This window comes from Pseudophryne corroboree, chromosome 11 (assembly GCF_028390025.1).
Source record: "Pseudophryne corroboree isolate aPseCor3 chromosome 11, aPseCor3.hap2, whole genome shotgun sequence".
Taxonomy (NCBI): domain Eukaryota; kingdom Metazoa; phylum Chordata; class Amphibia; order Anura; family Myobatrachidae; genus Pseudophryne; species Pseudophryne corroboree.
Genome location: NC_086454.1, coordinates 81978992 through 82004045, shown reverse-complemented (window position 1 = coordinate 82004045; position 25054 = coordinate 81978992). Strand labels below are relative to the sequence as shown.

The 25054-nt window shown below is 44.4% G+C and overlaps 1 protein-coding gene across 3 annotated transcripts in view; it reads left to right on the top strand.

Moving 5' to 3' along the window:
- The window catches only part of CCDC73 (coiled-coil domain containing 73), a 410197-nt gene that overhangs the window by 235797 nt on the left and 149346 nt on the right, over positions 1–25054 (top strand). For all 3 annotated transcript variants that reach the window (XM_063944472.1, XM_063944471.1, XM_063944473.1), the window contains one exon: positions 9280–9359. In XM_063944472.1, the coding sequence (XP_063800542.1) occupies positions 9280–9359 (80 nt within the window). The remainder of the gene's footprint in view (positions 1–9279; positions 9360–25054) is intronic.

Below are 25054 nucleotides of genomic sequence, written 5' to 3'. Positions count from 1 at the left end.
AACCATGCTATTGGCCCTGGCTTCAGCCAGGAGAGTTTCAGAGTTGGCGGCTTTATCGTACAAAAGCCCATATCTGATTTTCCATTCGGACAGGGCAGAACTGCGGACACGTCCTCATTTTCTCCCTAAGGTGGTTTCGGCTTTTCACTTGAACCAGCCTATTGTGGTGCCTGCGGCTACTAGCGACTTGGAGGACTCCAAGTTACTGGACGTTGTCAGAGCATTGAAAATATATATTTCAAGGACAGCTGGAGTCAGAAAATCTGACTCGTTGTTTATCTTGTATGCACCCAACAAGATGGGTGCTCCTGCGTCTAAGCAGACGATTGCTCGTTGGATCTGTAGCACAATTCAACTTGCACATTCTGTGGCAGGCCTGCCACAGCCTAAAACTGTAAAAGCCCACTCCACAAGGAAGGTGGGCTCATCTTGGGCGGCTGCCCGAGGGGTCTCGGCATTACAACTTTGCCGAGCAGCTAAATTAAATTTGATACTCTGGCTAAAGAGGACTTGGAGTTCTCTCATTCGGTGCTGCAGAGTCATCCGCACTCTCCCGCCCGTTTGGGAGCTTTGGTATAATCCCCATGGTCCTGACGGAGTCCCCAGCATCCACTAGGACGTTAGAGAAAATAAGAATTTACTTACCGATAATTCTATTTCTCGTAGTCCGTAGTGGATGCTGGGCGCCCATCCCAAGTGCGGATTGTCTGCATTACTTGTACATAGTTATTGTTACAAAAATCGGGTTATTATTGTTGTGAGCCATCTTTTTTAAGAGGCTACTTCTTTGTTATCATACTGTTAACTGGGTTCAGATCACAAGTTGTACGGTGTGATTGGTGTGGCTGGTATGAGTCTTACCCGGGATTCAAGATCCTTCCTTATTGTGTACGCTCGTCCGGGCACAGTACCTAACTGAGGCTTGGAGGAGGGTCATAGGGGGAGGAGCCAGTACACACCATGTGATCCTAAAAGCTTGCTTTTGTGCCCTGTCTCCTGCGGAGCCGCTATTCCCCATGGTCCTGACGGAGTCCCCAGCATCCACTACGGACTACGAGAAATAGAATTATCGGTAAGTAAATTCTTATTTTCCCCCAGAAGTTACTGTGGATGAGCAGTCAGGATCTGAAACTATCAATCCATTTGTGATAAAATTATCAATAGCATATTCTCATTTAATCATTCAGTATTTTAGAACTCATCTTGAAATTCTGTGACCTGTATGTGGTTACATACGTCATCAGTGATTTCTAAAATCTGTAAATGTCACAGTGGTGTCTTCAGTTATAAATTCTTATAATAGTTTTATGTTTGTCTATTATGGTGGGAAATTCATTTACACCCAAGTTCACATGCAGACCTCTATTGGCAGTCTATGGAGGTGCAAGCAGAAACAGCCTACCACCTTAACCCAATGTACGGGGCAGTAGAGAGCCTTGCCGGGCCCAGGTACTTTTTAGTGGGCGTGGTTAATCCAGGGAGGCGTGGTCATGCACCCTTAGAATAAAATACATAAAAAATAATACTTTAAGCACCTCGCTGGACACACTGCACGCCAGCACACAGCGTGTGTGCTGGGTTGAGGAGAAGAGCTGGCGTGGTTCCCAAAGACTGGCGTATAGCGGAAGTAGTGCCTATATTCAAAAAGGGAAGTAAAGCTGAACCGGGTAATTATAGACCAGTTAGTCTTACATCTATAGTGGGGAAAGTATTGGAAGGTATTCTAAGAGATAGTATTCAGAAGTTCCTTGAAACCAATAAGGTCATTAAAAGGAATCAACATGGGTTTATTAAGGACAGATCCTGTCAAACCAACTTACTTGGCTTTTATGAAACAGTAAGCGCAAACCTAGATCAGGCTAAAGACGTGGATGTAATCTTTTTAGACTTTGCCAAAGCGTTCGATACTGTACCACACATGAGACTTATATACAAGCTACAAGAATCAGGGCTAGGAAGCACAATATGCACTTGGGTCAAAAACTGGTTAGATAATAGGAAGCAGCGCGTTGTGGTTAATGGATCTTTTTCAACTTGGACTGAAGTGCTAAGTGGTGTGCCGCAAGGCTCAGTATTAGGACCGCTATTGTTCAATATTTTCATTAACGACCTAACAGAAGGTCTAGAGAGCATGGTGTCAATTTTTGCAGATGATACCAAATTGTGTAAGGCTATAAATACAGAGGAGGATGCCGAGTCTCTTCAGAACGACGAGTATATAAATCACTAGTGAGGCCACACCTTGAATACTGTGTACAGTTCTGGGCACCGTACTACAAAAAGGATATCCTGGAGCTTGAAAAGGTACAGAGGAGGGCGACCAAACTAATTAAGGGCATGGAGACGATGGAATATAAGGAAAGGCTTGAAAGACTAGGCATGTTTTCATTGGAAAAGCGGAGACTAAGAGGGGATATGATCAACATCTACAAATATATAAGGGGACAATACACAGAGCTTGCGCGGGACCTGATTTTGGTTAGATCAACACAGAGGACTCGTGGACACTCGCTCAGGTTAGAGGAAAGGAGATTCCGCACAATACGGCGTAAAGGCTTTTTCACGGTAAGGACAATACGTGTTTGGAATTCCCTGCCCGAGGGAGTTGTAATGGCGGAATCTGTCAACACCTTTAAGAATGGGTTAGATAAATTCCTAATGGATAAGGATATCCAGGGGTATGGTGCATAGTCATGCATTATAGTTACTATAAATAGGGATAAAATGCAACGGCTGACAGCAGCATCAGTCAGAAATTTTAGTCAAATCATCATGCATAGGAGACCACAAATAGGTTGAACTCGATGGACAATTGTCTTTTTTCAACCTCAGATACTATGTTACGATGTTACTATGTATGTTACTTCTGCAGCTGCGGCTGCCCGGTAATGGGGGAGAACCAGGGCCCCCGTTGGGCCCTTCCATCAGACCTGGATCGGGGTAATTAGTACCCTCCCCCCCCCCCCTCTTGCCACCACTGCCAATGAATTCACAATACACATGTAATTGAAGCAGCCACTATGTACGTTACGAGCACTTTAAGACAAATTGTGTACTACAGTCACTCTTACTAAAGTTCACTTATGTGATCAATACCTATAACTATGATCTTTATTGCAGCAATTAAAAATCTGTTATTGGTGCAATTTAGAAATAAAATCTGTCCCAGAGCAACAAGGGTTAACTTACAACTTCGCCAAGCCAGTCTCGGGATCCTCGGCATTCAGTTCCAGTAATAAAAATGAATAAATATATAATTTTAAAAAACCCTGTAAAAACCTGGATAAAAAGCGAAATGAAAAAATATTGCCCATTCAACAATTGCATTCTTCAAGAAGTACACGATTTTATTCTGATTAACTTCTGTTATACCCTCGCTGAGATGGCAATAACAGAACAAGGATACTTGTTAAATAGGCTACCTTTTGTATAGGAAACTATTGCCGGTGAGACCCAGCTAATGTTAGGGCCAGTATGCTCTTGATGTATAGGATGAAACTTTTATCACCAGTGAAAACAAACATTTTTACTCACCAAAGAAATTTTCACGCTATAATAAATATGCTTCTAAAACTCCATTGCAAAACTTTTTGGATTAAGTATTACACAATACTGTACAGTGTAACCACTAGTCTGTGTATTATGAAATGTTTAACACTTAATTAGTAATAATTAATACAATTATTTTGTAATCATGTTTTTTTCTCTATCGTCCTAGTGGATGCTGGGGTTCCTGAAAGGACCATGGGGAATAGCGGCTCCGCAGGAGACAGGGCACAAAAAGTAAAGCTTTTCCAGATCAGGTGGTGTGCACTGGCTCCTCCCCCTATGACCCTCCTCCAGACTCCAGTTAGATTTTTGTGCCCGGCCGAGAAGGGTGCAATTCTAGGTGGCTCTCATAAAGAGCTGCTTAGAGAAAGTTTAGCTTAGGTTTTTTATTTTACAGTGATTCCTGCTGGCAACAGGATCACTGCAACGAGGGACAGAGGGGAGAAGAAGTGAACTCACCTGCGTGCAGGATGGATTGGCTTCTTGGCTACTGGACATCAGCTCCAGAGGGACGATCACAGGTACAGCCTGGATGGTCACCGGAGCCGCGCCGCCGGCCCCCTTGCAGATGCTGAAGTAAGAAGAGGTCCAGAATCGGCGGCTGAAGACTCCTGCAGTCTTCTAAAGGTAGTGCACAGCACTGCAGCTGTGCGCCATTTTCCTCTCAGCACACTTCACACGCAGTCACTGAGGGTGCAGGGCGCTGGGGGGGGGCGCCCTGGGAGGCAAATGAAAACCTATTAAAAGGCTAAAAATACCTCACATATAGCCCCCAGAGGCTATATGGAGATATTTAACCCCTGCCTGTATTCACAAAATAGCGGGAGACGAGCCCGCCGAAAAAGGGGCGGGGCCTATCTCCTCAGCACACGGCGCCATTTCCTCTCACAGTTCCGCTGGTCAGGACGGCTCCCAGGTCTCTCCCCTGCACTGCACTACAGAAACAGGGTAAAACAGAGAGGGGGGGCAAATTTAATGGCAATATCTTGATATATATAAAGCAGCTATAAGGGAGCACTTATTATAAGGCTATCCCTGTCATATATAGCGCTTTTTGGTGTGTGCTGGCAGACTCTCCCTCTGTCTCCCCAAAGGGCTAGTGGGTCCTGTCTTCGTTTAGAGCATTCCCTGTGTGTCTGCTGTGTGTCGGTACGTGTGTGTCGACATGTATGAGGACGATATTGGTGTGGAGGCGGAGCAATTGCCAAATATGGGGATGTCACCTCCTAGGGGGTCGACACCAGAATGGATGCCTTTATTTGTGGAATTACGGGATAGCGTCAACTCGCTTAAGCAGTCGTTTGACGACATGAGGCGGCCGACAATCAATTAGTGCCTGTCCAGGCGCCTCAAACACCGTCAGGGGCTGTAAAACGCCCTTTGCCTCAGTCGGTCGACACAGACCCAGACACAGGCACTGATTCCAGTGGTGACGGTGACCAATCAACCGTATTTTCCAGTAGGGCCACACGTTATATGATTTTGGCAATGAAGGAGGCGTTACATTTAGCTGATACTACAGGTACCACTAAACAGGGTATTATGTGGGGTGTGAAAAAACTACCTATAGTTTTTCCTGAATCAGAAGAATTAAATGACGTGTGTGATGAAGCGTGGGTTGCCCCTGATAAAAAGCTGATAATTTCAAAGAAATTATTGGCATTATACCCTTTCCCGCCAGAGGTTAGGGAGCGCTGGGAAACACCTCCTAGGGTGGACAAGGCGCTAACACGCTTATCAAAACAATTGGCGTTACCTTCTCCTGAGACGGCCGCACTTAAAGATCCATCAGATAGGAGGATGGAAAATATCCAAAAAAGTATATACACACATGCAGGTGTTATACTACGACCAGCTATAGCGTCTGCCTGGATGTGCAGTGCTGGGGTAGTTTGGTCAGAGTCCCTGATTGAAAATATTGATACCCTGGACAGGGACAATATTTTACTGTCGTTAGAACAAATAAAGGATGCATTTCTTTATATGCGTGATGCACAGAGGGATATCTGCACACTGGCATCACGGGTAAGTGCTATGTCCATTTCGGCCAGAAGAGCTTTATGGACGCGACAGTGGACAGGCGATGCGGATTCAAAACGGCATATGGAAGTTTTGCCGTATAAAGGGGAGGAGTTATTTGGAGTCGGTCTATCAGATTTGGTGGCCACGGCTACAGCCGGGAAATCCACCTTTCTACCTCAAGTCACTCCCCAACAGAAAAAGGCACCGACTTTTCAACCGCAGCCCTTTCGTTCCTTTAAAAATAAGAGAGCAAAGGGCTATTCATATCTGCCACGAGGCAGAGGTCGAGGGAAGAAACAGCAACAGGCAGCTCCTTCCCAGGAACAGAAGCCCTCCCCGGCTTCTACAAAAGCCTCAGCATGACGCTGGGGCTTCTCAAGCGGACTCGGGGACGGTGGGAGGTCGTCTCAAAAATTACAGCGCGCAGTGGGCTCACTCGCAGGTAGATCCCTGGATCCTGCAGATAATATCTCAGGGGTACAGGTTGGAATTAGAGACAGATCCACCTCGCCGTTTCCTGAAGTCTGCTTTACCAACGTCCCCTTCCGAAAGGGAGACGGTTTTGGAAGCCATTCACAAGCTGTACTCTCAGCAGGTGATAGTCAAGGTACCTCTTCTACAACAAGGGAAGGGGTATTATTCCACTCTATTTGTGGTACCGAAGCCGGATGGCTCGGTAAGGCCTATTCTAAATCTGAAGTCCTTGAACCTGTACATAAAGAAGTTCAAGTTCAAGATGGAGTCACTCAGAGCAGTGATAGCGAACCTGGAAGAAGGGGACTTTATGGTATCCTTGGACATCAAGGATGCGTATCTCCACGTTCCAATTTACCCCTCACACCAGGGGTACCTCAGGTTCGTTGTACAAAACTGTCACTATCAGTTTCAGACGCTGCCGTTTGGTTTGTCCACGGCACCTCGGATCTTTACAAAGGTAATGGCCGAGATGATGATTCTTCTTCGAAGAAAAGGCGTATTAATTATCCCATACTTGGACGATCTCCTAATAAGGGCAAGGTCCAGAGAACAGCTAGAGATGGGATTAGCAATATCTCAAGAGGTGCTAAAGCAGCACGGATGGATTCTGAATATTCCAAAATCCCAATTAATGCCGACAACTCGTCTGCTGTTCCTAGGGATGATTCTGGACACGGTTCAGAAAAAGGTTTTTCTTCCCGAGGAAAAAGCCAAGGAGTTATCCGACCTGGTCAGGAATCTCCTAAAACCAGGAAAGGTGTCTGTACAAAATGGTCAGGGTCGCATCTTCAGATGCACCTGCGGATAACCCTGTCTCCAAGGACAAGGGTATCTCTTCTGTGGTGGTTGCAGAGGGCTCATCTATTGGAGGGCCGCAGATTCGGCATACAGGATTGGATCCTGGTGACCACGGACGCCAGCCTGAGAGGCTGGGGAGCAGTCACACAAGGAAGAAACTTCCAGGGAGTGTGGTCGAGCCTGGAAAAGTCTCTTCACATAAACATTCTGGAACTAAGAGCAATCTACAATGCTCTAAGCCAGGCGGAACCTCTGCTTCAAGGAAGACCGGTGTTGATCCAGTCGGACAACATCACGGCAGTCGCCCATGTAAACAGACAGGGCGGCACAAGAAGCAGGAGTGCAATGGCAGAAGCTGCCAGGATCCTTCGCTGGGCGGAGAATCACGTGATAGCACTGTCAGCAGTGTTCATCCCGGGAGTGGACAACTGGGAAGCAGACTTCCTCAGCAGACACGATCTTCACCCGGGAGAGTGGGGACTTCATCCAGAAGTTTTCCACATGCTAATAAACCGTTGGGAAAGACCAATGGTGGACATGATGGCGTCTCGCCTCAACAAAAAACTGGACAGGTATTGCGCCAGGTCAAGAGATCCGCAGGCAATAGCTGTGGACGCGCTGGTAACACCTTGGGTGTACCAGTCGGTGTATGTGTTTCCTCCTCTGCCTCTCATACCAAAGGTATTGAGAATCATAAGGCAAAGCGGAGTAAGAACGATACTAGTGGCTCCGGATTGGCCAAGAAGGTCTTGGTACCCGGAACTTCAAGAGATGGTCACGGACGATCCGTGGCCTCTACCTCTAAGACAGGACCTGCTTCAGCAGGGACCGTGTCTATTCCAAGACTTACCGCGGCTGCGTTTGACGGCATGGCGGTTGAACGCCAGATCCTAAAAGGGAAAGGCATTCCAGAAGAAGTCATTCCTACCTTGATTAAGGCAAGAAAGGAAGTCACCGCGAAGCATTATCACCGCATTTGGCGGAAATATGTTGCGTGGTGCGAGGATCGGAGTGCTCCGACGGAGGAATTTCAACTGGGTCGTTTCCTACATTTCCTGAAATCAGGATTGTCTATGGGTCTCAAATTGGGATCTATTAAGGTTCAAATTTCGGCCCTGTCAATATTCTTCCAAAAAGAATTGGCCTCAGTTCCTGAGTTCCAGACTTTTGTAAAGGGAGTACTGCATATACAGCCTCCTGTGGTGCCTCCGGTGGCACCGTGGGATCTAAATGTAGTTTTAGATTTCCTCAAATCCCATTGGTTTGAACCACTAAAAGATGTGGATTTGAAATATCTCACATGGAAAGTGACTATGTTACTGGCCCTGGCGTCCGCCAGGAGAGTATCTGAACTGGCGGCTTTATCTTATAAAAGCCCTTATTTAATTTTCCATTCGGATAGGGCAGAGCTGCGGACGCGTCCGCATTTTCTCCCTAAGGTGGTATCAGCGTTTCACCTGAACCAGCCTATTGTAGTGCCTGCGGCTACAAGCGACTTGGAGGACTCCAAGTTGTTGGACGTTGTCAGAGCTTTAAAAATATACATTTCAAGGACGGCTGGAGTCAGAAAATCTGACTCGCTGTTTATACTGTATGCACCCAACAAGTTGGGTGCGCCTGCTTCTAAGCAGTCGATTGCTCGTTGGATTTGTAACACAATTCAACTTGCACATTCTGTGGCAGGCCTGCCACAGCCTAAATCTGTTAAGGCCCATTCCACAAGGAAGGTGGGCTCATCTTGGGCGGCTGCCCGAGGGGTCTCGGCATTACAATTCTGCCGAGCAGCTACGTGGTCAGGGGAGAACACGTTTGTAAAATTCTACAAATTTGATACCCTGGCAAAGGAGGACCTGGAGTTCTCTCATTCGGTGCTGCAGAGTCATCCGCACTCTCCCGCCCGTTTGGGAGCTTTGGTATAATCCCCATGGTCCTTTCAGGAACCCCAGCATCCACTAGGACGATAGAGAAAATAAGAATTTACTTACCGATAATTCTATTTCTCGGAGTCCGTAGTGGATGCTGGGCGCCCATCCCAAGTGCGGATTATCTGCAATACTTGTACATAGTTATTGTTAACTAATTCGGGTTATTGTTTAGGGAGCCATCTTTCAGAGGCTCCTCTGTTATCATACTGTTAACTGGGTTTAGATCACAAGTTGTACGGTGTGATTGGTGTGGCTGGTATGAGTCTTACCCGGGATTCAAAATCTTCCCTTATTGTGTACGCTCGTCCGGGCACAGTACCTAACTGGAGTCTGGAGGAGGGTCATAGGGGGAGGAGCCAGTGCACACCACCTGATCTGGAAAAGCTTTACTTTTTGTGCCCTGTCTCCTGCGGAGCCGCTATTCCCCATGGTCCTTTCAGGAACCCCAGCATCCACTACGGACTCCGAGAAATAGAATTATCGGTAAGTAAATTCTTATTTTTTCCAGTAAAGGCAGCAATGCAAAACAATAAAAAGATGAAAATGGAAATTAAAAGAAAAAATGATGAAATAGATCATCTGAAAGAGGTAAAAGTAAAACAATGTTTGAACTTATTAGACATGGTAATATTTAGTTTGGGTTTAGTAATTTGCTTCTATTCTCTGTTGTATCCTTTTTTTTGCTCATACCAAGTAGTACTTGCCCTGGCTTGAATAGTAATTACAGTAAATGTCTCCTTAGAGCTGTACTGTAACCATTAATTGTTGCCTCTCGTTATTTTAGCAATGGGGGTCATTCCGAGTTGATCGCTAGCTGCCATTATTCGCTGCGTAGCAATCAGTGAAAAAAAGGCTAATCTGCGCATGCGTATGCACCGCAATGCGCACGCGCGTCGTACAGGGACGAAGTCCTTTGTGGTTTTGCACTGGTTCTAGCGTCAATTTCAATCGCACAGCCGAACGCAAGGAGATTGACAGAAAGAGGGTGTTTATGGGTGTCAACTGACTGTTTTCTGGGAGTGTTTGGAAAAACGTAGGCGTGGCTGGATGTTTGCTGGGCGGGTATCTGACGTCATTATCGTGTCGCTCGTTGCAGCAATCATCGCACAGGATAAGTAACTACAGGGCTGGTCTTGTTTTGCACAAAATGTGTTTGCAGGCGCTCTGCTGCACAGGCGTTCGCACTCCTGCACAGTGAAAATACACTCCCCCGTGGGCGGCGACTATGCGTTTGCGCGGCTGCTAAAAACTACTAGCGAGCAATAAACTCGGAATGACCCCCAATGTCCACATCATTACTGTTGAAATTGTGAATATCGCCATTGTCATTGTAAACATTTTTACTACATCCCCTTAGTCATAATTTCTGTAGTCCGTCTTAATAAGACTTTATTCATTAAATAACTCACATTATACTATATCTTACATACATATAAGTGTAAAAAATAAAATACACTCTTTGCTGTTCAAGAATTTCTGAAAAGGAGGAGGCGTGTACATTGCTGGCTGAAATCATGCTGTATTCAAATGCTGTCTAAACTCTTGTGTACAACTTGTGACTTTTATGAAGTCACGTGGCTGCGGATCAGATAACTTGCCTTGTTATAGTGAAAAGGGAGTGAGACAGCGAAAAGCCACAAAATAAATATTAGTATATATGTATATATATCTGCCCGATAATATGAACTTCCGTTTTAAGGGGGTCAGTCCGAGTTGACGGTTCGCTGCCGTTTTTTGCAGCGCAGTGAACAGGTTACTACTGTGCATGCGCAGGCGCATCGTACGGGTACAAAGCGGATCGTTTGCTGGTCGATGGATTTAACGAAGAATCCATTCGCACAGCCGATCGCAAGGAGAATGACAGGAAGAGGGCGTTTGTGGGTGGCAACTGACCGTTTTCAAGGAGTGGTTGGAAAAATGCAGGCGTGTCCAAGCGTTTGCAGGGCGGGTGTCTGACGTCAATTCCGGGACCAAAAAGACTGAAGTGATCGCAAGGGCTGAGTAAGTCCAGAGCTACTCAGAAACGGCAAAAAACTTTTTTGTCCTGCTCAGCTGCACAGGCATTCGCACACTTGCAAAGCGAAAATACACTCCCCCGTGGGCGGTGACTATGCGTTTACACGGCTTCTAAAAGTAGCTAGCGAGCGATCAACTTGGAATGACCCCCAAAATGTCTTCTTCAAAAGTTAAAATACCTTGGGGTGAACATGTCAAGGCATTATTATCAGTTCTTTTGGGCAGATTACCCAAAAGGACATAGTTACAGTTATGGCACATTTTTAAAAATTATCTGATTCTTGGATTGGTCGAATAAGTGATATCAAGATGGAACATTCTTCAATCCTTGCAGATTAGGATTACATATTTACTACTATAATCCCAGTTATCAATCCCATAATACTGATCCTCTGCAAAAAGGCAAGGTTCCACTCTTGGAAGCCTCTGTTTTGTATTCCAGGCTCTCTGCCTATAGTTCATGACTGGTGACCCTCAGCAATCATTGTTGGTGACAGATGTTGGTGACTCTATTGACACAACTCTGTAGTTAGAGATCTGGGGGCATGCTGTCTCAAGCTACATATGAGTGTAAATGCTACTTCTTACAAATCTGGTGCGCTTGCCCTGAACTAACGCTGTAGTATAGGGCAAGCGGCATCAGGTCTCTCTGCCTCGAGAGACCTGATACTGTCAACCCCAACTCGTTCACCACATTACCAATGCTGCTATATGACAACTAGTGGGCGATTGAAAATATGATAACACCCCCTTCTATTACAGTTATTGTACTATTAGTGCATGTAAAATAAGATGGCAATTACTAATCTTTCTCTAAAGCCAAAAGTTTATTATTGAAAAATTCTGCACAACTTATTCAATTAAGAAAATTGTGCTTACCTGTCATATTTAGGTTTCATTATGTGATGGGGTGGACAGGAATGCATTTCTGTTTGGTCGCTTTTATGATTGGCAGCCACCAGCTCTAGTTTTGCCTATTATATGGACCGTGAATAATTTGATTTCATCCTATACCACCAACCCATGGCACCCCTGCAAGTACCCTGTGGCACTCAATTTGTAAACCCTTGCCTTAGGTGACTCTCCATTGTCCTGGTATACTACAGTTTAATATTGCCACCTCCTTCCCTTCCACCTTCCTGGTCTTTTTCACATCCAGTATCCCATTCCCTAATAATAATAATTATTATTATTATTATCCTTTATTTATATGGCGCCACAAGGGTTCCGCAGCGCCCAATTACAGAGTACATATGCACATAATCAAAACAGGAAAACAATGACTTACAGTTGAAGTCAATAAAGGACAAGTACAGGGTAACTAAATATACCTACATCAGCAGATGACACTGAGATAAGTATCAAGGTGGCCGAAAACTGCAGGATTTGGGCAGTTGAGGATTATTAAAGTAAGAAAAAGGATAAGCACATGAGGGAAGAGGGCCCTACTCGTGAGAGCTTACATTCTAAAGGGGAAGGGCAGACAGACAGGGGTGACACAGATGAGGTAGGCCAAGCGTGGAACAGAGGGTTAGGATGAGATTTGGCTGAGTTTGGTAAAGAACTGGGTCTTTAGAGCCCGTTTGAAGTTCTGCAGAGAGGTGGAGAGGCAGAGAATTCCAGAGTAAGCGAGCAGCACGTGAAAAATCTTGGAGATAGGAGTGGGAGGAAGTAGTAATGATAATAATAATAATAATAATAATAATAATAATACGAATGAATAACCTTTAAAATGTTGAATATCTAATGTTATTATCTTTCTTTCTTGTATGCATGTTTATTTTCACTATAATGTATGCTTATTTGATCCTGGAAATAAATAACATTTATAATGCAAAAATAATATTAGCAAATATGATGTGGGTTTATGTCCCTCACCAACTTGCCCTGTATATTCAGCCAGGCAGTGACATTTGTGGGACCTGACAGCCTGCTACACCAACATACTGTACATCTCTTCACTTATCTCAAAATAACTCCCAACCCGACCTCTCCTCTCTGCACAAGATCTGCTTCTCTCACAGAGTCTTAACTAGTGTTGCTGGCAAATAAAGAATTGTCGCTCCCCTTCCCCAGAGAAAAAGAGAGGCATGGGGAGAGAGCGAGAGATCCATGGGGAAAGAGCAAAAGATGCATGGGGAAGGAGAGTGAGAGATGCATGGGGAAGGAGAGTGAGAGATACTTGGGGAAGGAGAGTGAGAGGCATGGGAAAGAAGATAGAGAGGCATAGGGAAGGAGAGAGAGAGATAGGCATGGGGAAGGAGAAAGACATGGTGAAGGAGAGAGAGAGAGGCATGGGAAGGGAAAGAGAGAGATGGGGAAAGATAGAGGCATGGGAAGGGAAAGAGAGAGAGAGAGAGAGAGAGAGAGAGAGAGTTATGGGGAGAAAGAAAGAGGCATGGGGAGTGAGAGAGAGAGTCATAAGTTCATACAATTTATGAAAAAAGTCATAAATTGTCAGTGTCTCAAATAATAAATCTTCTAGTACACTGTCACATGCCAGCGTCATAGGGGGATATGGGTAGCTGTTGTAGCCGGGTTGCTTCCTGACAGACTTAGGCATGCTGTTCCCACGTTCCCTTGTCCCTCTAATTGCCCCTTTGCCAGACTAGTGGTGGTTACTGTGTCCTGATGGTTGCCACAGACGCTTGAGCAGTTCGTCTCTGGTGGCTGGGACTTCCTGGTTCTCGGTCATGATGTCAGCTTATAGTTGCAGTCCGCAAGATTTCTCTCCTCTCCAGCTGGAGGGGATCGGAGGTGGCTTGCTGCAGGGTAGTGAGTGGTACACCTGGCGGGTTGTCTGGGTAGTGCACTGCACTGGTTGGTGGTGCCCCCCTCTGCCAGGTCTGCCACACGCCCAGTAGAAGAACATCGCTGAGGGCAGGCCAGACGCGGGCCGGACACGCAAGTATCACATTTCTTAAACTTTTTTTTTTTAATTATTTTTTTATGACTGTTTTCCGTTGATACACTTATACATTTATACATTTACATTGCATTACCAATTACTTTACTGTGTTGAAATTGTCTCTTTCCACAGCTAGGCTATAGTATTGTGTTGTGTAGCATAGTCTGTACTAGTTGTATTGTAATACATAGTCGGTATTGTTTGTATTATATTGTATTGTTTTTATAAAGGTGCAGGGAGTTAGAGTTTTCTGATAAAATGGGGGAGTCCGTGGTTGGGAATCTCACTCAGTGCATTTCGTGCATGATGTATGCGCAACTGGAGCAACCGGCCCAGTGTGAATACATCTGCACGAGGTGTATGCGAACGGTTGCCCTGGAAGCCCAGGTAACTGATCTAGAGCAAACCGTTACGCGACTGAGGAGTATTCACAATCTCTAACTGAGCTTAGATAGAACGGTGGAGAAGTTGCAGGGGGGGGGGGCACCGGTAGTCGAGAACAAGGACAATCAGGTAGCAAGCTGGGTCACGGTTAGAAGGAAGAAGAAGAGGGGGAGGCAGGACATCTCCGACCTGCCAAACCCTAATAAATTTGCCCGACTGGACGAAGATTCTAGGGATAGCAGTGAGGAAATGATGGCACTGGAGGATACCGTTCCCTCTAGCAACCAGAGGAGCGGTCCCTCCAGGACAAAGGGTAAAAAAGAAAGTGAGGTACCTAGTCAAATTGTGGTGGTAGGGGATTCTATTATCAAGAAAACAGATAGGACAATCTGCTACCGGGACCGTGATCGCCGTACAGTCTGTTGTTTCCCGGGTGCTCGGGTACGGCACATTGCGGACCGGGTAGAAAGATTGTTGGGAGGGGCCGAGAACGACCCGGCGGTCTTGGTGCACGTTGTCACAACGACAAAGTTAGTGGTAGATGGGATGTCCTTAATAAAGATTATAGGGACCTAGGACAAAAATTAAAGGCAAGGACATCTAAGGTAATATTCTCTGAAATATTACCTGTGCCACGCGCTAGTCCAGGAAGGCAGAGAGAGATTAGGGAGGTAAATGTGTGGCTTTGAGACTGGTGTAGGAAGGAAGGGTTTGTGTTCTTAGAACACTGGCCAGACTTCTCCGTCAGGCGCCATCTTTTTGGTCGCGATGAATTGCACCTGAATGAGGAGGGGGCAGCGGTGCTGGGGGGGGAAGGATGGTTAGAAGGTTGGAGGAGAATTTAAACTAGGTGCCTGGGGGGAGGGATTAGAAAGAAAGTGGGACAACTAGAGAGCGAAGAATAATGGGATGGATAAAGTATAATGGGGATGGAGACGGGGGGGGAGGACAAAAATAGTTAGCAATGGTAATTTAAGGGAAACCCAGGTTCCTAAGGAAATGTTATGTACAACAAAACTTGCGGATCAGGGAATTAATAAACGAAAGTGTATGATTGCAAATGCGAGAAACCTAACAAGTAAAATGGGGGCATTAGAGGCAATTGCACTTAATGACCATTAGGACATAATAGGCATTACTAAGACATGGTGGGACGATTCTCACGACTGGGCAAACATTGAGGTATACAGTCTCTTCAGGAGAGAGAGGACTAATAAAAAGGGAGGGGGTGTTTGTCTCTATGTTAAACCATTCTTAAAACCATATTTAAAGGAGGTAATTTATGAGGGGACTGGAGATAACGTAGAGTCATTATGGGTTGAGATTTCGAGTGAGGGTAAAGATACAAAAAAACTTTTAATAGGGACATGCTATAAACCGCCAGATATTAGTGTGGCTGACGAATTACAACTCTTGCAGCAAATCAAAAAAGCTGCAGGTATGGGGGACGTCATTATTGTTGGGGACTTTAATTACCCTGACATACTGTAAACTGGAACACCGAGACAGTAAATACAGCTAGGGGTAACAGGTTCTTAAACATGCTAAAAGATCATTACTTGTCCCAGGTAATTGAGGAACCAACTAGGCAAGGGGCTATACTGGACCTAGTACTAATTAATAATGAGGAAATAATAACAAATACTAAAGTAGGGGAGACCCTAGGAAATAGCATCACAATATGATCACATTCGATATCGGCTTTCGAAAACAACAATATAAGGGTTTAACTAAGATTTTTAACTTTAGGAAAGTTAATTTCACATTGCTGAAACAAGCAATGAAGGAGATCAATTGGGAAATTGTATTTCATGGTAAGAATACTGCTGAAATGTGGGACGTTTTTACAACTGCGTTCAATAAGTACACTAATTTATATATTCCCAAAGTCAACAATAACAGAAGTAGGAAATTCAAACCGATGTGGCTTAATAAGAAGGTCAAGGAACAAATGGATAAAAAGAGGCATGCTTTCAAAGCATTTAAGTCTGACGGAACGGTGGAATCATTCCAGTTCTACAAGGAATGTAACAAAAATGCAAAAACGCAATCAGAGCAGCTAAAATAGAAAACGAAAAAACAAATCGCAAAGGAGAGTAAAACAAACCCCAAAAAGTTATTTAAGTATATAAATGGTAAAAGGTTGAAAAGGGAGAATATTGGGCCCTTAAAGGGCAGGCTGGATGTCTTGATTAATGATGATAGGGAAAAAGCGGATTTATTTAATAAATTCTTTTCATCAGTATTCACGAAAGAGGACAGGTTGACAAAAGTAGAGCATAACATAAAAAATAATAATGACCCGTTGCTTGGAACTTGGTTAAACGAGGGAGTAGTCCGGGAGACACTAAGTAAAATTAAGATAAATAAATCTCCTTGGCCGGATGGACTCCACCCCAGGGTTCTTGTGGAACTCAACGTAGAGATATTGAAACCTCTATATTTGATCTTCAGCGAGTCAGTTAGATCAGGAATGATACCAAAGGACAGGCGTATAGCAGAGGTAGTCCCAATATTTAAAAAGGGTATTAAAACGCTCCCAGGGAACTGTAGAATGGTAAGCTTGACATCTATAGTGGGGAAAATACTAGAAGGTATATTAAGGGATAGCATACTAGAGTACTTGGATACCTCCAAGGTTATTACTAGGAATCACAGGAAAAAGAATAGCAGCGCTGAATGAATTGTTGTAAGCAATTAATGATACGAAGGATTGAGTGATAAATTAATTATACAATTTAATAAAATTGTTTAAAATAATGACGGCCTTTAAGTAAAAATTGGATACACATCCATATGACAGTTAAAAAACAATTCATGTGGGTCAAATGAAATTGACTGCCTGGCACATTATCATCCGTTCCTGATGTAAAAACCTGGAAATTTAGCAGATGGAGACAGACTGACGGCGCAGTCACACCAATGCACTTTACCCAAAACCGCTAGAGGTGTAGTCCCTTTAAGATCGTCACTGATGTTTTGGCTTCCAATCAGCCGGATTCAGGGTCCTCATTTGTTACGGTGTCCTCTTTATGAAGATGGGGTAGATGGTGCTCCTTAATCAGGAGATAGTTGTCTCGGTTGAACTGCAGATGGTAAAGTCCAGTGTCTGGTCCGGATATAGTGCGGCAGTCAAAATTGGCGTAATAGTTGACCCAAGTAGCCTCCTCCTAACGCGTTTCCCCCTGGTCGTCCTATTATTTCTGGTATAGGTTCCCTCACATCTAACCTCTCACATTATGTTGATATTTTTTTACAGCCACGAGTTACTTTGTTGAAATCACACATCAAAGACACTACCCACTTTTTGAATTTAATCAAAAACATCGAGTGGAGAGACTCCTATGGGTTTCTCACGCTCGATGTTCAAAGTCTGTACACTAATATCCCACACGGTCTAGGCATTAAAGCAATAGCAAAAAGACTCTCTGAGGATGGTGATCTCACTGTTTTACACCAACAATTCATTCTGGATTCTATATCATTTATATTAAGACATAATTATTTCACATTTTTGGACACTTTTTACTTACAGGTGATGGGGACGGCCATGGGAACCAGGTTCGCGCCCAGTTACGCCAATCTCTACATGGGCGAGTTTGAAGACCAACTCGTGTGGGGCGGCGACCTTGGCGCGAACCTGGTTCTCTATGGCCGTTACATAGATGATCTTTTTATAATTTGGGATGGGGATGCTGATTCTGCTTCTTCTTTTGTTTCCCATCTTAATTCAAATTCTTTTAATTTAATTTTCACACATACTTACCACTCTCACAACACTAATTTCTTGGATATCTCCTTGGAGGCCAGAGGAAATAGAATTTCCACCACTAATTATGTGAAAGATGTGGGAACAGATGCTTATTTACATTTTAAAAGTGGGCATTATATGCCCTGGAAAAAGGGCATCCCAAAAAGCCAATTCTTACGCCTCAGAAGGAATTGTTCTGATTTGACTTCTTTTAATACACAAGCCAAATCAATGATGGAGGCGTTCCTCAGCAGAGGCTATCCTAAATCACTTATCAAATCAGCACTGGATGAAGTTAGACAACGTGAAAGGGAGGATCTACTAATACAAAAAGATAAGAGGACAAATAAAACTGTTGATATGGATGAGATAGCATTTATCTCAACATTTAATAACTGTCATTCAGAAATTAGGAACATCATTTCAAAGAATTATGGGATTTTGAGACAGGACCCACAGCTGTCCCAAATATTACATTCAAAACCCAAATTTATTTTTCGGAAGAACAAATCACTCAAAAATATACTAGCTCCCAGTTATCTTAAAGTCATTAGAGAAAATAAGGAGGGTTCAAGTGGGGGTAACAACTGGTTGAAGAACCATCAGGAAAAGATAAAAGGTTGCTTTAGATGCGGAAAAAATAAGTGTATAACTTGTAACTATATTTCTAATCGAACAAAAACATTCAAGGTTGAAACATCAGATAAATTATTTGAAATTGGGAGTTTTATCAACTGTGACACTCCTTATGTCATTTATATGTTGACATGTGGGTGCGGTAAAAAATATATAGGACGTACAACAAGAACACTCAGAATTCGTTTTCTAGAACATAGGAGGAACATTGTAAATAAGATCCAGACTCACAGTGTTCCGAAACACTATTGTGATGTACACGGTGGAGATCCCAAATGCCTTAAACTCTTGGGTCTAGAACATATACCCCATACCATACGAGGGGGAGACAGGTATAAGAGACTCTGTAGACAGGAGGTCTTCTGGATGTACCAAATGAACAGCATATTCCCGGAGGGCCTCAATGAGGCAGTAGAATTGAATACTGTGATTTAACGATATGTATATATCAGAATAATTAATCGAATTTATGATCATAATATTCTATACAGTAAAACATTGCAATATTAAGAAATTAGAAAATCTATATATCCCCTAAAGCAGTGTACAGGTAGATCTCTTCTTTTTCTCTTTCCTTTTTTTTCTCTTTCTTTCTTTCTTTTTCTCCTTCATTGGTTCTTTCCTTTTCCTTTTATTCCTTCCCTCCCCTCTATGGAGAGGAGATAGACACCCTCAAAGTAGCAAATTTAATAGATACTTCTATGTAGTAGTAATTATAACCCCAACAGGATATTTAATAAATTATTTCTCAGAGATTACTAAGCCAATAAGAACTTTTAATTAATTAAACACCCTTTGAGTAATCAATATATTTATCTATTGATCTTTGATCATTATGCATATTGACATAGATAAAAAGATTTCTAGAGGGTTAAATAGGGGATTCGTTTTTTCTAAATGCTTTCCAACACCATTTGATGTATTATATCTTTATGGATTTGGAAGGCTATGGGAATAATGTCATTCCCATACTACCCCCAATATATTCGAGTAGCATCCTTTTTGATAAAGAAATCATTGATTGTTGAAATTGTGGATTGGTTACCATGACAACGAGTTGTGTGCCCGCTGTTTTATTATTATATAAATTTTTCTTTTTTGACATCCACAGTGTGGAATAAATGAGCAATATGAAATTGTTTACAGGGTACAACTATGCTTTTCTTGTTAATGAACTTATTGCTGACTGGGGATTATGTCAATGGATCTTCTAGTCCGGTCACGTGTACTCCGCCGCCCAGCTGCTCACTACAATTCCCAGAGGCAGCGGGACAGCGTATCATCACACGTCAGAGGTTTTCACAGTCCGGTCACGTGAGCTCCGCCGCCCGACCTTGTACTACGATTCCCAGAGGCAGCGGGACGGCGCTAACACTACGTGACCGGAAGATGCAAAACGGACATATTCCGCCCGTTGGAGCGCAAATGCGCTCCACCGAGCGGAAACATTACACTTATGACAGTGAAGACTATGAGATTAAAGAACTCCCCCGATAGTTATTACTATAGTTTATTGTCAACAAAATACAGATATACAAACAACTGATTTTTGAAACTAGTCTAATGTATATACTAGGTGCGATTAAACATCTTTACCCAATGTATAGGCTTTTGTGACCCGGAAGTACTACTATAGAGGTCAAACACAATGAATAGATTCGTTTTTTAGACTAAATTGTTTATTAATAAATAGAGTTTTCTCTTTGAGTCTGTCCCTACAACATACAAATAAACTTAATGATAGATCAGGATGATTGTTTTTATGTATAATTCAACTGAATAGAAGGATTGAGTGAAACAGCTGTTGATTGTTTGATAATTATCTAAGGTATAAATATCCTGCTAGTGGCCTACCTAAGTCACCTTTGATAAAGCTGCAGTGCCTTGCAGTGAAACGCGTTAGGAGGAGGCTACTTGGGTCAACTATTACGCCAATTTTGACTGCCGCACTATATCCGGACCAGACACTGGACTTTACCATCTGCAGTTCAACCGAGACAACTATCTCCTGATTAAGGAGCACCATCTACCCCATCTTCATAAAGAGGACACCGTAACAAATGAGGACCCTGAATCCGGCTGATTGGAAGCCAAAACATCAGTGACGATCTTAAAGGGACTACACCTCTAGCGGTTTTGGGTAAAGTGCATTGGTGTGACTGCGCCGTCAGTCTGTCTCCATCTGCTAAATTTCCAGGTTTTTACATCAGGAACGGATGATAATGTGCCAGGCAGTCAATTTCATTTGACCCACATGAATTGTTTTTTAACTGTCATATGGATGTGTATCCAATTTTTACTTAAAGGCCGTCATTATTTTAAACAATTTTATTAAATTGTATAATTAATTTATCACTCAATCCTTCGTATCATTAATTGCTTACAACAATTCATTCAGCGCTGCTATTCTTTTTCCTGTAATTTTCTTATGTGTAGTTGGGGTGTAACTATCCCCAAATATTATAGCAGCAGCATTAGAAACACAGCACCGATAAGCGCCCGATCTTCCATTCATTTGGTTAATTTTTTTTTCTCTATCGTCCTAGTGGATGCTGGGGTTCCTGAAAGGACCATGGGGAATAGCGGCTCCGCAGGAGACAGGGCACAAAAAGTAAAGCTTTAGGATCAGGTGGTGTGCACTGGCTCCTCCCCCTATGACCCTCCTCCAAGCCTCAGTTAGACTTTTGTGCCCGGCCGAGAAGGGTGCAATCTAGGTGGCTCTCCTAAAGAGCTGCTTAGAAAAGTTTAGCTTAGGTTTTTTATTTTACAGTGAGTCCTGCTGGCAACAGGATCACTGCAACGAGGGACTTAGGGGAGAAGAAGTGAACTCACCTGCGTGCAGGATGGATTGGCTTCTTGGCTACTGGACATTAGCTCCAGAGGGACGATCACAGGTACAGCCTGGATGGTCACCGGAGCCTCGCCGCCGGCCCCCTTGCAGATGCTGAAACGAGAAGAGGTCCAGAATCGGCGGCAGAAGACTCCTCAGTCTTCTAAAGGTAGCGCACAGCACTGCAGCTGTGCGCCATTTTCCTCTCAGCACACTTCACACGGCAGTCACTGAGGGTGCAGGGCGCTGGGAGGGGGGCGCCCTGGGAGGCAAATGAAAACCTTTTTTGGCTAAAAATACCTCACATATAGCCTCCGGGGGCTATATGGAGATATTTAACCCCTGCCAGAATCCGTTAAGAGCGGGAGACGAGGCCGCCGAAAAAGGGGCGGGGCCTATCTCCTCAGCACACAGCGCCATTTTCCCTCACAGAAAGGCTGGAGGGAAGGCTCCCAGGCTCTCCCCTGCACTGCACTACAGAAACAGGGTTAAAACAGAGAGGGGGGGCACTAATTTGGCGTTAGAAATATATAAAAAAGATGCTATAAGGGAAAACACTTATATAAGGTTGTCCCTATATAATTATAGCGTTTTTGGTGTGTGCTGGCAAACTCTCCCTCTGTCTCTCCAAAGGGCTAGTAGGTCCTGTCCTCTATCAGAGCATTCCCTGTGTGTGTGCTGTGTGTCGGTACGTGTGTGTCGACATGTATGAGGACGATGTTGGTGAGGAGGCGGAGCAATTGCCTGTAATGGTGATGTCACTCTCTAGGGAGTCGACACCGGAATGGATGGCTTATTTAGGGAATTACGTGATAATGTCAACACGCGCCAAGGTCGGTTGACGACATGAGACGGCCGACAAACAATTAGTACCGGTCCAGACGTCTCAAAAACACCGTCAGGGGTTTTAAAACGCCCATTTACTTTAGTCGGTCGACACAGACACAGACAGGGACACTGAATCCAGTGTCGACGGTGAATAAACAAACGTATTCCTTATTAGGGCCACACGTTAAGGGCAATGAAGGAGGTGTTACATATTTCTGATACTACAAGTACCACAAAAGAGGGTATTATGTGGGATGTAAAAAAACTACCGTAGTTTTTCCTGAATCAGATAAATTAAATGAAGTGTGTGATGATGCGTGGGTTCCCCCCGATAGAAAATATGGGCGGTATACCCTTTCCCGCCAGAAGTTAGGGCGCGTTGGGAAACACCCCTTAGGGTGGATAAGGCGCTCACACGCTTATCAGAACAAGTGGCGGTACCGTCTATAGATAGGGCCGTCCTCAAGGAGCCAGCTGACAGGAGGCTGGAAAAATATCATAAAAAGTATATACACACATACTGGTGTTATACTGCGACCAGCGATCGCCTCAGCCTGGATGTGCAGAGCTGGGGTGGCTTGGTCGGATTCCCTGACTAAAAATATTGATACCCTTGACAGGGACAGTATTTTATTGACTATAGAGCATTTAAAGGATGTATTTCTATATATGCGAGATGCACAGAGGGATATTTGCACTCTGGCATCAAGAGTAAGTGCGATGTCCATATCTGCCAGAAGATGTTTATGGACACGACAGTGGTCAGGTGATGCAGATTCCAAACGGCACAAAGGTGTATTGCCGTATAAAGGAAGAGGAGTTATTTGGGGTCGGTCCATCGGACCTGGTGGCCACGGCAACTGCTGGAAAATCCACCGTTTTTACCCTAAGTCACATCTCTGCAGAAAAAGACACCGTCTTTTCAGCTTCAGTCCTTTCGTCCCTATAAGAGTCATATCTGCCCAGGGATAGAGGAAAGGGAAGAAGACTGCAGCAGGCAGCCCATTCCCAGGAACAGAAGCGTTCCACCGCTTCTGACAAGCTCTCAGCATGACGCTGAGACCGTACAGGACCCCTGGATCCTACAAGTAGTATCCCAGGGGTACAGTTTGGAATGTCGAGACGTTTCCCCTGCGCAGGCTCCTGAAGTCTGCTTTACCAAGGTCTCCCTCCGACAAGGAGGCAGTATGGGAAAAAATTCACGAGCTGTATTCCCAGCAGGTGATAATTAAATTACCCCTCCTACAACAAGAAAAGGGGGTATTATTCCACACTATATTGTGGTACTGAAGCCAGAAGGCTAGGTGAGACCTATTCTAAATCTAAAAAAATTTGAACACTTACAAAGGTTCAAATCAAGATGGAGTCACTCAGAGCAGTGATAACGAACCGGGAAGAAGGGGACTATCTGGTGTCCCGAGACATCAGGGATGCTTACCTCCATGTCCCAAATTTGCCCTTATCACTAAGGGTACCTCAGGTTCGTGGTACAGAACTGTCACTATCAGTTTCAGACGCTGCCGTTTGGATTGTCTACGGCACCCCGGGTCTTTACCAAGGTAATGGCCGAAATGATGGTTCTTCTTCGAAGAAAAGGCGTCTTAATTATCCCTTACTTGGACGATCTCCTGATAAGGGCAAAGTCCAGGGAACAGTTGGAGGTCGGAGTAGCACTATCTCGGATACTGTTACAACAGCAGGGGTGGATTCTAAATATTCCAAAATCGCAGCTGATCCCGACAACAAGTCTCCTGTGCTTAGGGATGATTCTGGACACAGTCCAGAAAAAGGTGTTTCTCCCGGAAGAGAAAGCCAGGGAGTTATCCGAGCTAGTCAGGAACCTCCTAAAATCAGTGCATCATTGCACAAGGGCCATGGTAAAAAATAATGGTGACTTCCTTCGAAGCAATTCCAGTCGGCAGATTTCATGCAAGAACTTTTCAGTGGGATCTGCTGGACAAATGGTCCGGATCGCATCTTCAGATGCATCAGCGGATAACCCTATATCCAAGGACAAGGGTGTCTCTCCTGTGGTGGTTACAGAGTGCTCATCTTCTAGAGGGCCGCAGATTCGGCATTCAGTTTTGGATGTTGGTGACCACGGAGGCCAGCCCGAGAGGCTGGGGAGCAGTCACACAAGGAAAAAATTTCCAGGGAGTGTGATCAAGTCTGGAGATTTTTCTCCACATAAATATAGCTAAGGGTAAATTTATAATGCTCTAAGCTTAGCAAGACCTCTGCTTCAAGGTCAGCCGGTATTGATCCAGTGGGATAAAACATCACGGCAGTCGCCCACGTAAATAGACAGGGCGGCACAAGAAGCAGGAGGGCAGTGGCAAAAACTGCAAGGACTTTTCGCTGGGCGGAAAATCATGTGATAGCACTGTCAGCAGTGTTTCATTCCGGGAATGGAAACTGGGAAGCAGACTTCCTCAGTAGGCACGACCTCCACCCGGCAGAGTGGGAACTTCATGGGGAAGTTTTCCACATAATTGTAAACCGTTGGGAATTACCAAAGGTGGACATGATGGCGTCCCGTCTGAACAAAAAACGGGACAGGTATTGCGCCAGGTTAAGAGACCCTCAGGCAATAGCTGTGGACGTTCTGGTAACACCGTGGGTGTACCAGTCGGTGTATGTGTTCCATCCTCTGCTTTTCATACCTAAGGTACTGAGAATTATAAGACGTAGAGGAGTAAGAACTATACTCATGGCTCCGGATTGGCCAAGAAGGACTTGGTACCCGGAACTTCAAGAGATGCTCACAGAGGACTTATGGCCTCTGCCGCTAAGAAGGGACTTGTTTCAGCAAGTACCATGTCTGTTCCAAGACTTACCGCAGCTGCGTTTGACGGCATGGCGGTGGAACGCCGGATCCTAAGGGAAAAGGCATTCAGGAAGAGGTCATTCCTACCCTGGTCAAAGCCAGA